Source organism: Diadema antillarum, unplaced genomic scaffold (assembly GCF_040938485.1).
Source record: "Diadema antillarum isolate AM-2024a unplaced genomic scaffold, OU_Dant_1.0 scf00000028, whole genome shotgun sequence".
In the NCBI taxonomy this organism is placed as follows: domain Eukaryota; kingdom Metazoa; phylum Echinodermata; class Echinoidea; order Diadematoida; family Diadematidae; genus Diadema; species Diadema antillarum.
In genome coordinates this window covers 4,843,933-4,854,885 of record NW_027270917.1, presented here as the reverse complement: position 1 = coordinate 4,854,885, position 10,953 = coordinate 4,843,933, and the positions used below count along the sequence as shown (strand labels likewise).

Here is a 10,953-nt window from a genome sequence, read left to right as displayed (position 1 = left end):
TCGTCACATCGTATGAGGCAGAATATCTCGCACCATCATTAGCATTCTCTCATCATCTGATGTCTTCGGAAACATCCACTCCGCATATACAATCATTACTCCAGATGACAAAAAGCAACGCGTGTCTACGCAATCATCTGCGTTGCATAACGTCCACCATACAACTAGCGTACAACACACGACTGGAAAAGCAGGAGGGAAAAAATATATGTACGACATTTCTCTTTATGTGTTAACGACAGGAGGAGTGAATTTTATTCACAGGTATATAATATACTACATGTACTATGGTAACACGAAAACATTGTACAGCATCAATATTAGTACAAAGACCTTGTTAGTATAAATTTATGTCCTGTTTGTATACTTTGTAAAAGTGATTATCAGAAAAGCGAAGCTAGTAACAGGACTCTGTTTTTTGTTTTACTGTATTTTTTTTCATTTTCTATACGTCATGAGCACCGCTCAGCGGCGCTGACACATATTTACATGGCCCTAACCTTTTCTTTTGTGTGCCTTGAGTAATGATTGACACAGAATACCCAATAGAATATTGTACGCACTGTCGACATCCCTGGAACCGAATGGTTTAACCAGAACAACTTTACGGAACACGTGAAACACTGACACAATAACAAGACTGCGGACTTCGCGAAGAACTCAGTCCTGTTGTGTAGGCACAGCGCCCTAACTCAATATTCGTTCTCAATCACTGATCTTACTCTAACAAATTCTTGAAATAAATTTGAAGAGTATGACTGCTATACATGTTTCCTTTTTGATTTTTAGATCCTCGATCATTGCTAAGCAAAACACAACCCAAAATTTAAGCGCGTGCTCACAAGGATCAATTACATTTGTAGATACTACAGCAGCTCTCCTCAGTTTTTGGATTGTATTTGTTTGTTTTTATTTAACTTTGTTCAACTGGTTAATTGCACTTGACAATTTGAAACACGCATGCGTTACCATGGTGATTCGTCGGTAATGCAGTAAAGTGTTTCTCTCTTTCCTCTGAGCATAACGATCTTACAGTCACTTTGGGTACGAAATGATTGCCAAAGTTTACGACAAGTTAGAGTTACAGCTGATCATTACGAAGAACAAAGTACTGTGTTCAATTTTCACACAGAAGGTGTAATGAATGTGATAAAGCTTGCTAAACCTCTCGTGTTTTGCAATCGTATGTTAACACAACAACTGCTGTGTTTAACTGAAGGATTTAGTAATAGGGTTTACGAAGATTACAGTATTTTGTGTTATTGAAAACACTGCATAGTTTGTAACACTTTCAATAACTGAACATCTGCGTTTATTTTGTCAGGTCCTCACGTTCTTGGACCAACAGGTAAGGCCTGTAGAGGTTCCTTGAACGTTGTCAGTGAGTAATGTACACGCACTTCATTGAATGCTGACTCTTGATTTGATGTCGACATTAATCAGAATTGGGTTATACAAAATGTTACATCTAAAGCAGAGGTGTAGACATGACTACACCAATCTGGAAAGAACAACAGTGGCCAGCGCAACCACCAACCACTGCTGCAGAGACCAGCGGCCGCTCGCCCCGTTACCGGCGTAGAGTTGCTCCGGACACATCCCGCAAGTCGACGGGCAAAACATGTTCATGTACTCCGGCTTGCTCTCGCACATGCCTTGTGATTGGTAGATGGAGCAGTAACCGTTGGTGTCCTGGCATTGCGCTGGATTTGGGGGAGAAAAAGGAAAGGTGGAATACATTAATGTCTGTGTAAAGCAGCTACGACAAAAGTCGATACGCACAGATTGATTCTGACAAAGAGGACAAACGAAATGCATATCTTTAATGGTTTTGTACATCCTTGTTGGGTGGAGGTGAAGTGAGGATTATTCGTCTGAAAAGCCAGGCAGCTCATTTAGAGGCTCGAATGCTAACAACTAGTAGAAGGGCCACTTTGAGAATTCAGGATTCAGTTTTTTTAACCAATAATGAAAAAAAAAAAATGGATGCAAGTGAAAAGTAACTCTCTTTCCCTGACGTAGATGGCGTTTATCCAATCATAGGACTGCAATTCTTCTTGAGCACAACCTCCGTCACTGCGCAAGCGTATAATGACGATGATAAAAACGAATGAAGATGATAATCATGCTGATTTTCATAACTAGTAAATGATTGCAATTTGATTGACTCTCATCATGTCGTCATAATTAGCCAAACTTTCAATCATGGTTCTGTAAAATTATGCATCATCATTTCAGTTCCCATGCACGGCAACGTTTCGTACCGACTGCCAAAGTACATAATGTATACGGAATCGTCAATGAATGATACCTACCCACCATACTAATGTAGCGATTCCTATTCTGTCTGAGGACGAACATGATTATAATGGTTACCGGGGCTCGAACCTCTAACCTCACTGTGCAATGTTGAGACTTACAGAATCACAAAGACATCTGCATCATCTCTCCGCCTCCTCTAATTTCTTATTTTTCTCAATCCTGATATAACCAAATCTTAACCCGTGTTTAAAACAAACAAACAAACAAAACAAATGTTACTTGTCCCGTTTCCTTACGTATCAACCTTTCATTTATCGCATTCTGATAACTCAGATCATGGTGAAAATTGTGTTCTTCGTCACCATCTTTTACGTCAAAACGTGCCTTCTACATATACCATGTTGATTGTGTCACTTGGACAATTAATCTAATCTTGATACAGCTACGAGGATAGAGAGGGGGTTTTTGGTTCCAAGTGGTAAATGAGCTTGTAACTCTTTTTTCCCGTGAAGCTACGAGCATAGAGGCCTTTCTTTCGTTGTTGTATTTTTTTTTCGCCCGGTATCATCTGGTCATAATTATAAAGTTAGGCCAACTCTGCTCCACTGGGTAACGATATGGCGACATAATGCTCTGCTAAGCTAGATTAATTGTCCAAGTAGCAAAGGAATATACGCCATGTTGTACCCAACTGAAACCGAGTCGGCCAAATTGTGTGTACGGATAGCTTTGTTTTCGCCTACCTTGCGGCACGAGGTCAAGAGGCGAGCTGGCCGTGCAGAGCCCGCAACTCTTTCTGCAGTTGTAGTTCATGTAGCCCGGGTTTAGGTCGCATTGGTCGTAAGCTGCCCAATCAGGACAGTTTTCATTATAATCTTCGCAACCTGTAAAAAAACAAATGGAGGGAGGAAGAATATGAGGTATTTGAGGCATAAATCAAAAGTACTAAATAGAGAACGTAAGACCCAATTTTGTTCTTGAGTTGCCTTTTGCTTTTGCTATTTCATTTTTCCATTTGAGACAAAGTTTTGATATTCTATATACAGCTGCACGAGCTGGTCTTCCATGGGGTCCAGTTGGATGTGCTCTTTGCGATGAATGAATGAAAGGCGCGATCTTTTTACGTGCATGAGATGTCTTTAGTTATTGCTTTTACTGTTGTTTGTTTTTTTCTTTTTGTGAAAAAAACTACTCTACTAAATGATATTCTTCTGAATTTCTACCTTGCGTATGGATCTTGAAGGCATTATCTACACTTCAATACCTTTGAAACACGAATGACTGAGAGAAACAGAAAGGTGATCGATGTGGTGACGACGACGACAACAACGACGATGAGGACGATGATTTTAATCAAATTGTAATCAAATGAATAAAGTGAAGCTGTTTCGTTACATCAGAAGAACAATCGTCTCTTTTTCTCTGATTTTACCGCGATAAGCTGGATATCAAACTAGGTGGTAGATTCAATGCTCAACGGTGAGTTTGATACCACACACAAGCACTGTGAGTAAATTGATAACAACACTCTGTGTACTCCAGTAACTTATATCGATCATGTCCAACTCTTAAGTTTGGCTTTCGACAAAAGATGGCGCTATACACTTACTTTTCATTAGGCCTTCACTGCACTGTCCGCACGATTTCGGGCAGTTCGTCAGCATGTAGTCTGGGTTAGCCGAGCACTGGTCAAATCGAGCCCACAGGGCGCAGTTGTCGTTCAGGTCCACGCAGTTTTCTGGTCAAGCATAGAAAAGAACACACATAGTTTTAATCAGGGATGATTTCATCGTAGTGACATTCAGCCCTGTGGCCGATTATATGCCAAAACATGAATTACTGCTTTACAATAAAATCTGCAGTCGGTGATTGTGTGCAGTGATACCACTTACTCCATCATGCGAACGTTCACAATTTCGTTTCTTAGTTTAATTGCTATCATTCAAATTGCAAATTGGCATAAGGTAACATATTTTCATATATTCATTGTTTTGCACTTTCATACTAAGTACATGCACCTGTTGCATCAAATTGCTGTGTTTAGAACATAAAATTATTTCTATGTCCCATATCCCGAACTGACTTCCGCTGACAATTGTGTCATGATTTACGATCAGAATCACATTCGGTGATCTCCGTGTCCGCTAGGGTCTAGGGCCATTACCCCTGGGCAATTACCCCGGACCTTTCTTCTGATCCTAACCCTGATCCCAATCCTGAACCTAATCCTAAACCTAAATTTAACCCAAACTCTAACCCTAACCCCGATCTTTACTCTAACCTTATCACAAGATTAAAAAGATTAGGATTAGGGTTAGGTTTAGGATTAGAATTTGGGTTAGAGTTAGGATTAGGTTCAGGGTTAGGATTAGGGTTAAGATCAGGGGAAGGGTCTGGGGTAATTGTCCAGGGGGTAATTGCCTTAGATCCCATGAAAGAGTTTTGGCTGCTTCATTGGTGCGTTTTGATTTTGTCTTGTGTGTTTGTTTCTTTGTTTGTCTGTCTGTATGTATGTCTGTCTGTCCATCATTCTCACCTGTTACGACGTCACACTGATTGCAGCTGACTTGGCAATTTGGCAGCATCCACGACGGATTGGCTTCACATTCACCAATGCTTGCCCAGTATTCACAGCTTTCGTCCATATCCCTGCAGTCTATCAACACGAAGAAAATAAAGCAGAGGAGATGTTAGACCGAAAAACAAGGTAACAAAGGTTCAAATGAGCAACGGCGCCTTTCAGATACAGGTCATTATAAAAGCAATGACTTTTGTATGGTCACACTTAAATTATTTTCAAGGTTTTAGTGAACATGAAAATAAAAACAGGAGTTTTGTAACGTCAGTAAATTGAGATGAAGACTCGTTTCAGTTTTCTCTTTGATGCTTGTTATTTCGCCATGCGATTTATTGTTTTTCCCCGCAGTACCCTTCATGTACACAGAAATTAACGGGATGAATTAACTTCCCAAACTAGTTTATTACTCTGGGATTGCTCGAGAACGCAAGCCCATATCATCATAATATGGGGAAAATCATACGATCATAAGACGTCAATTGATTGAAAGGATTCTATTATAATTTGATGTAACGCTAAGTAATATCTGAATAATTTAAATCTGCCTCAATACTCACTTTCATTGCCTCCGCCGGTGCCTGATGAGAAAACAGGAAGAAAAAAGGGGTATGAGAGCGATTCGTCAAAAACAAAGATCACAGAAGATCCTACGCGTTCTGCTTTTGAGACAAATTCGTTGCAGTACAGATTACAGCATTACAGATTAAAGTTTACTACTGTTTTTCAAAAGGGATGAGGCGTGGATGTGATGTCTCTCTGGTTTTTCAAGTGGAGAAAAGAGAACGGTCATTAAATTGCATATATTCCTGACATCGGTAACTATGTATTCATGCATTCGTTAGTTCGTTCCTATAGTTTATTCATTCATTATCCATCTCCAACAAAACATGTAAATATCTTTTTTAACAGAAGATAAGTGCATATATTGACATTTCAAAGTATAATAACCTTATGTAAAATCTATAAGTATAAAGTGAAATAAAGTACGACAAAAATTTTGAATCGAGGAAAATGCTGGGCTGGGGAGGGATGCTAAAAGAGCAGCATAAGATTGTAATTATGATCGCATGAGACATGAGGCATGCACGAAGCCACAAAAATTACTCTCTGATACCTGTATCGGGTTGGCAGACGTCGCAGCTGATAAGACAATTGGCCAGCATCCACTGGGGGTTACGCTGACAGAAACCCGCTTCGGCCCAGGCCTGACAGTATTCATTCTTGTCAACACAATCATCTGGGTCTAAACAATTAATGGGAACATAAGGACAGATGAATCAAGAAGATAAATAGAAAGATAGAGAGAAAGAAATCTTCAACTTCTGACGAATGGTAGGGATTGACGATGTTCTGTGGGGAGCTTCACTTTGCCGGCAAGTTGTCTTTGATAATTGAAGAGGAGCGTCAAATGAAAAAGAAAGAAAAAACAATAAACGCGCTATGAACATCAGAAACAAAGTGTAAAAATAATGGATGTCTGATGTTGATCCAAGTCGTTATGGTCACGCACACTGGACAAGTTGTAATGACTTATAACCCGCAACATGAAAACGTAAAAAAGGAGAACAAAAAGACTGTGTTCTTTTCTTTTCTTAGATAGGATTTAATTTCCAAACCCAATTAGAGAAGAGAAATGACGCCGAGTTCAGAAAATTAATGTGAGTGCAAAGAATTAACGTTTTCATACTGTGGAACTAATAATTTAACACCCCCTCCCCCCCCCAAAAAAAAAAAAACAAACAAACAAACAAACAAACAACAAAACAAAACAAAATGATGCTTATTAACATTGCATCACTAGAAGTGTTGAAGCAGTAGGAATGGGGACATCAGTGTATTTTCCCAGTGTTTTGCCTGAATCTGCATAATAGCGGTCTGCACTCCATTTGGTACGCAGTGAGACTTTATCTTATATGAACGTATTGTGTGTTGATGATCTTGGTGTTCAAACATTAATCGTCATGGTTACCACTCATTCTTACTTGTCGGGTTTGTCCCATCATCTCCACCACCACCGGTGTTGCCTGCGAAAAAAAAGGAGAAACAAATAAGTAAATAAGGAACGACTGACTGACTGACTGACTGACTGACTGACTGACTGAATGAATGAATGAATGAATGAATGAGTTAATGAACCATTCAATCAATTTATGTATGTATATTTATGTATATACCTATATACACCTATATAACGATGTGTATACAGACTCAAATAAAAAAATCATGGCAATCAAATTCATTTTCCCATTTTGATGAAGTTCTTGGCTTAAATCTCAAAACAGTGGATAATAGATAAATGGACTAGAATGACTAAAATGGGTTTTAAGATTATGCATCCATGCAGGGTTGTCTTTGCTACTTTCATTTTTATCTTCATAATTGTACAGATGTAAGGATTATTCCTGCTCGTTACTTGACTGCCGCACCCAGGACAAACGTCAAGAGGAATATAATTGAAGACATTGTTGTAATAATGGCAAATTGCAGAAGCGGCATGAGAATAAGGCCATTATAAGATATATGTAATTGTGTGTGTATATTACAAGAACCACACCTGGTGCACTATGGAGTGTGGAAAGAGAAATGCCGAATAAAGAGAAGTGCACAACGTTTTGCATTTTTTGACATAATGTCTGTGTAGCATGCTACAAAAGGTGCAAAAGTGTGGACTTCGTAGTTATATGCTGATAATGATTGTATTTTGGGGGGCCATTTTTGTCTCCCTCTACAAATTGAATTTGTTAAGATTGCAACTGCTGATCTGTAAGTTAACAAACATGTCGGAAAAAAGGAACCAGTGGGACTCGAGCCTGTCGTTTACTGCTTTCCGACATGTTTGTTAATTCACAGATCATCAGTTGCGATCTTAACTAACTTAATTCGTAGAGGGAGACAAAGTGAAGAAAATGGAACCTTCACCTTCACCCCTCTATATCTTTCTTTCATTTAATGATTCTATTCTTCTCTCCCTCGGATCCGCTCAGGCGTTAGTCCAAGTAAGATAAAAGCAAGTTAGTCCAAGCCAGTCAAACTCTGCCCTACTCAAAGAAGGGAAATGACCGTTGCACTCACTGCATTCATAGAGGATATTGATTTCGTCGATGTCAACGTTGCTGAAATCGGACCGGTAATCGAGTCGCACTCTCTGGTCGCGTGCGACGATGGTCGGTTGGCCGTTGGAGCTGAAGGCGGTCATGTGGTAGTGCATGACGGAGAAGTAGTCGTACGAAGTGCCGAGGTGGTCGATCCGAGTCAGATCGTACTTGTCGAAGTTGTATTCGAGCCCTGCGGAATTTTAAATCGGACAAAAGTTGTGAAAGTGATGACACTCTTGCTGGACTCAACTGCTATCGATACTACAGAGATGACCACAACCGACTCTGCAGAGGAAATGTTTCGCTCGTTTACTAGTGATTTGACGCAGAAAGCTCATTCTTGGTTATCACTGAATAACTTCCGTCCATCGTATTACACGTACATAAGGAATAGATCAATTGCTTGGGGAAATGGCTGTATGATCGATTCTTGTTCTTGTTGTCGTCGTCCTTTTTTTAGGGGGAGGGGGAGTTGTCCTCTGCTTTCGTGCAAATTGAAATCGCATTGAGCTGGCATTAGTCATGCTAGTCAATCATTATATATACTGTTAACTACAATAGCTTATAATGATTACAATAGCTTTAACTATAATAATTGCTAATATTCAAGTTTGGAAATTCTTGAGGCCGTTACCTCTGATGATGTTCTGTGTGTAGATGTAGACAAAGCTATCTCTATCAGCTCTGGTCTGCTCGTGCTGGAACCCGATGGCGTGCATGAATTCGTGGATGATGGTGCCCAAATTTGTCGTGCAGCCCACCCCGAGAGACAACTGCTGGCGACCGCCGACACGCCCGACTAGTGAATAGCAGCTATATAGGGCAAGGAGCAGAGAGATTTACACTATGTTAAAAAAAGCTACTGTCACGTGAAATACCCATCAATGTGCAATTTAAGCTTGATGGCAGTTTCATCAAGCATAAAGATGCAGAAGTTTGACTGGAGGCAGCAGCAGAAGAAGAAAAGAAAACGGTGTGTGTGAGCAAGAGTAGAGAGTTGTATAGATACCAAAATGGACAGCGGTCATACGTTTAAGTCACGGTGATTCGTTCACACGAAGTCTTATCTTCCGGAATAGGTGCTTTGTCAGTGGAATTTTGATCAATTTGCTGGAAGGAAAGACCTGGTGATTGTCTCTTCCTTTTGTAGTTTTTCTCTGTCACGTCGCTGTCGTTTTTGTTTGTTTCTTTGTTTGTTTTTGTTTTTCTTTTGTTGTTTTCTTACCCGTTGCCAGGAAAGACCTCGACGTAGTCCCGCTGGTTGGTCCGCTGCACAAAGCGAATACACGTGGTGTCATGGTACCTCTGAATGGCTGTTTGGATACGCTGGCGAGCCCCGTAGTCTGCATGGCGCGATCATGGTTCGAAAGAAACAAGTGACACATATATTCAGACAAAAGAAGGCGAATGGAGCTGTGAGTCGATCGTTGGAAAAGCAATGCTGGGTTGAGAAGCAATTTATCATAGAATTTGAAAAGCAATTCTCGGCAAGCTCTTTGGTGGTTGAGGGCAACTTTTTTTTTTACCAAAATGTTCATAGAATATGAATGCTCTACTGAAAAACAATCTATATAAAGTGATCGCCTGTCAATGAAGTTACTGAAGAATGTCTGAACTGTAAACCGGATATTATAATGACAGGACTCAGGTTGGAAGTTCAAAGAGTTCATGTGATTGCGCAGTTGAGTTTGTTTCCCGTGGGACTTACCGAATCGGTTATCGATGGTGTAGGGGACCACCCCATTTGGCCATCTCAATGAGCGGTCGCGAATGGCATTTCTTCGCCCCCTTCCTCCCTATCAAAAGAAGAAGGAGGAGGAGAAGAAGAAGAAGAAGAAGAAGAAGAAGAAGAAGAAGAAGAAACCTTCCAAAGTCAGTTCATGAACAGAATGCTTTACCTGATATGTTCTATTACACATAGAATATAAACTTGCATTTAGAGGTAGTGTTAGTGATCTGTGATCGTACAGAGAGGGAAGAATAAGATTATCAACATTATCAGTCAAAACTAGATGAACTTCGAATAAGTACATGCGAAACAATAAAAGATTACGTCAATGATTTCGCAACTGCATATTCCTCCGTAAAGGTTGTCGAAACAAAGTTATTACACAGTTAGAATAACATCAATGTATTCTTTTATAGATTTAATCAAACACAGGACATTTAGTAAAGCTTCTTTGTCCACGTGAATTTGAGACTGATAGCGAGGCGTTAACATCACTGAATTCCTTAATTTGCATTATTATGTGACTATATCGCGATTGCACTCACCGGCTGTTACATCATTTCCACCAACATGCTCGGTTCTCAAAATTCGTGCAATATTTGCTTGATCTTATTTGAAACCATATCAACTTTGATTTTCAGAGGTATATTAAAATATTTAAAGAGTAACTTTCGCCAAGATTTACTTTGTGTTATGTTTTGTTGGAAGAAAAATGAAAATGAAATAAGTGAATTGAATTGAATTGAAAGATTGGCCAATCATGCTGCAGACATCTATCGGTGCATGTCAAGAATATAATTGGAGGAATATTAAAGCGAGAGTCAACTCACCGTATCCCCGCAGGGAACGACAATATCCCCCTCCGAGAGGCACGTGGTGTCCTCACCGGCTTCTACAATGACAAACAAACGAACAAACAAACACGGAAATCAGGGGAGTTATACAATCAGTGCAAAAAGAAATAATAATAAGGCACAGCACACCTGCGTGTATGTGTGTGTTTGTTTGTAGGGGAAGGTGGATTGTTGGAGAATGAACTTGGTGTGAAGCAACAGATCATGTCACTTTACCCTTGTAATTTGAAACTAACTGTACATGGAACTCTTTTGGTACTCGGACATTTGTTTCGTGTACATAATACCAGAAGGCAGTTTCCCCAAAATTTGGCTCAAAAAGGTCATATAGAGTTAATCAAATAATTGATAATACTTACATGAGCATCCATTCTTACCTATGACATCAATTGAACAGATTTGAAATCGCAATCTAAACAAGCTGACACTATATGA

At 39.8% G+C, this 10,953-nt stretch overlaps 1 protein-coding gene across 1 annotated transcript; it reads right to left on the bottom strand.

Moving 5' to 3' along the window:
* Nucleotides 1-218: 218 nt before the first annotated feature.
* LOC139736025 (zinc metalloproteinase nas-13-like) lies at nt 219-10,889 on the bottom strand. The gene is made up of 13 exons (XM_071646774.1): nt 10,874-10,889; nt 10,495-10,556; nt 9,644-9,731; nt 9,161-9,278; nt 8,570-8,748; nt 7,913-8,125; nt 6,823-6,864; nt 5,955-6,083; nt 5,398-5,418; nt 4,799-4,918; nt 3,872-4,000; nt 3,006-3,146; nt 219-1,703 (listed from the first exon to the last, which is right to left on the bottom strand). The coding sequence occupies exons 1-13, from the start codon at nt 10,887-10,889 to the stop codon at nt 1,492-1,494; spliced, it is 1,470 nt and encodes a 489-aa protein (XP_071502875.1). The 3' UTR covers nt 219-1,491.
* Nucleotides 10,890-10,953: the final 64 nt, after the last annotated feature.

What these genes read in the sequence shown, in the direction of transcription:
- LOC139736025 (XM_071646774.1), bottom strand. An exon ending in CACCGGCGGAGGCAATGAAA is followed by an intron (nt 4,919 to 5,397) that starts GTGAGTATTGAG and finishes TCGTGTTGATAG; the next exon opens with ACTGCAGGGATATGGACGAA. An exon ending in TCAGTGTGACGTCGTAACAG is followed by an intron (nt 4,001 to 4,798) that starts GTGAGAATGATG and finishes ATGCTTGACCAG; the next exon opens with AAAACTGCGTGGACCTGAAC.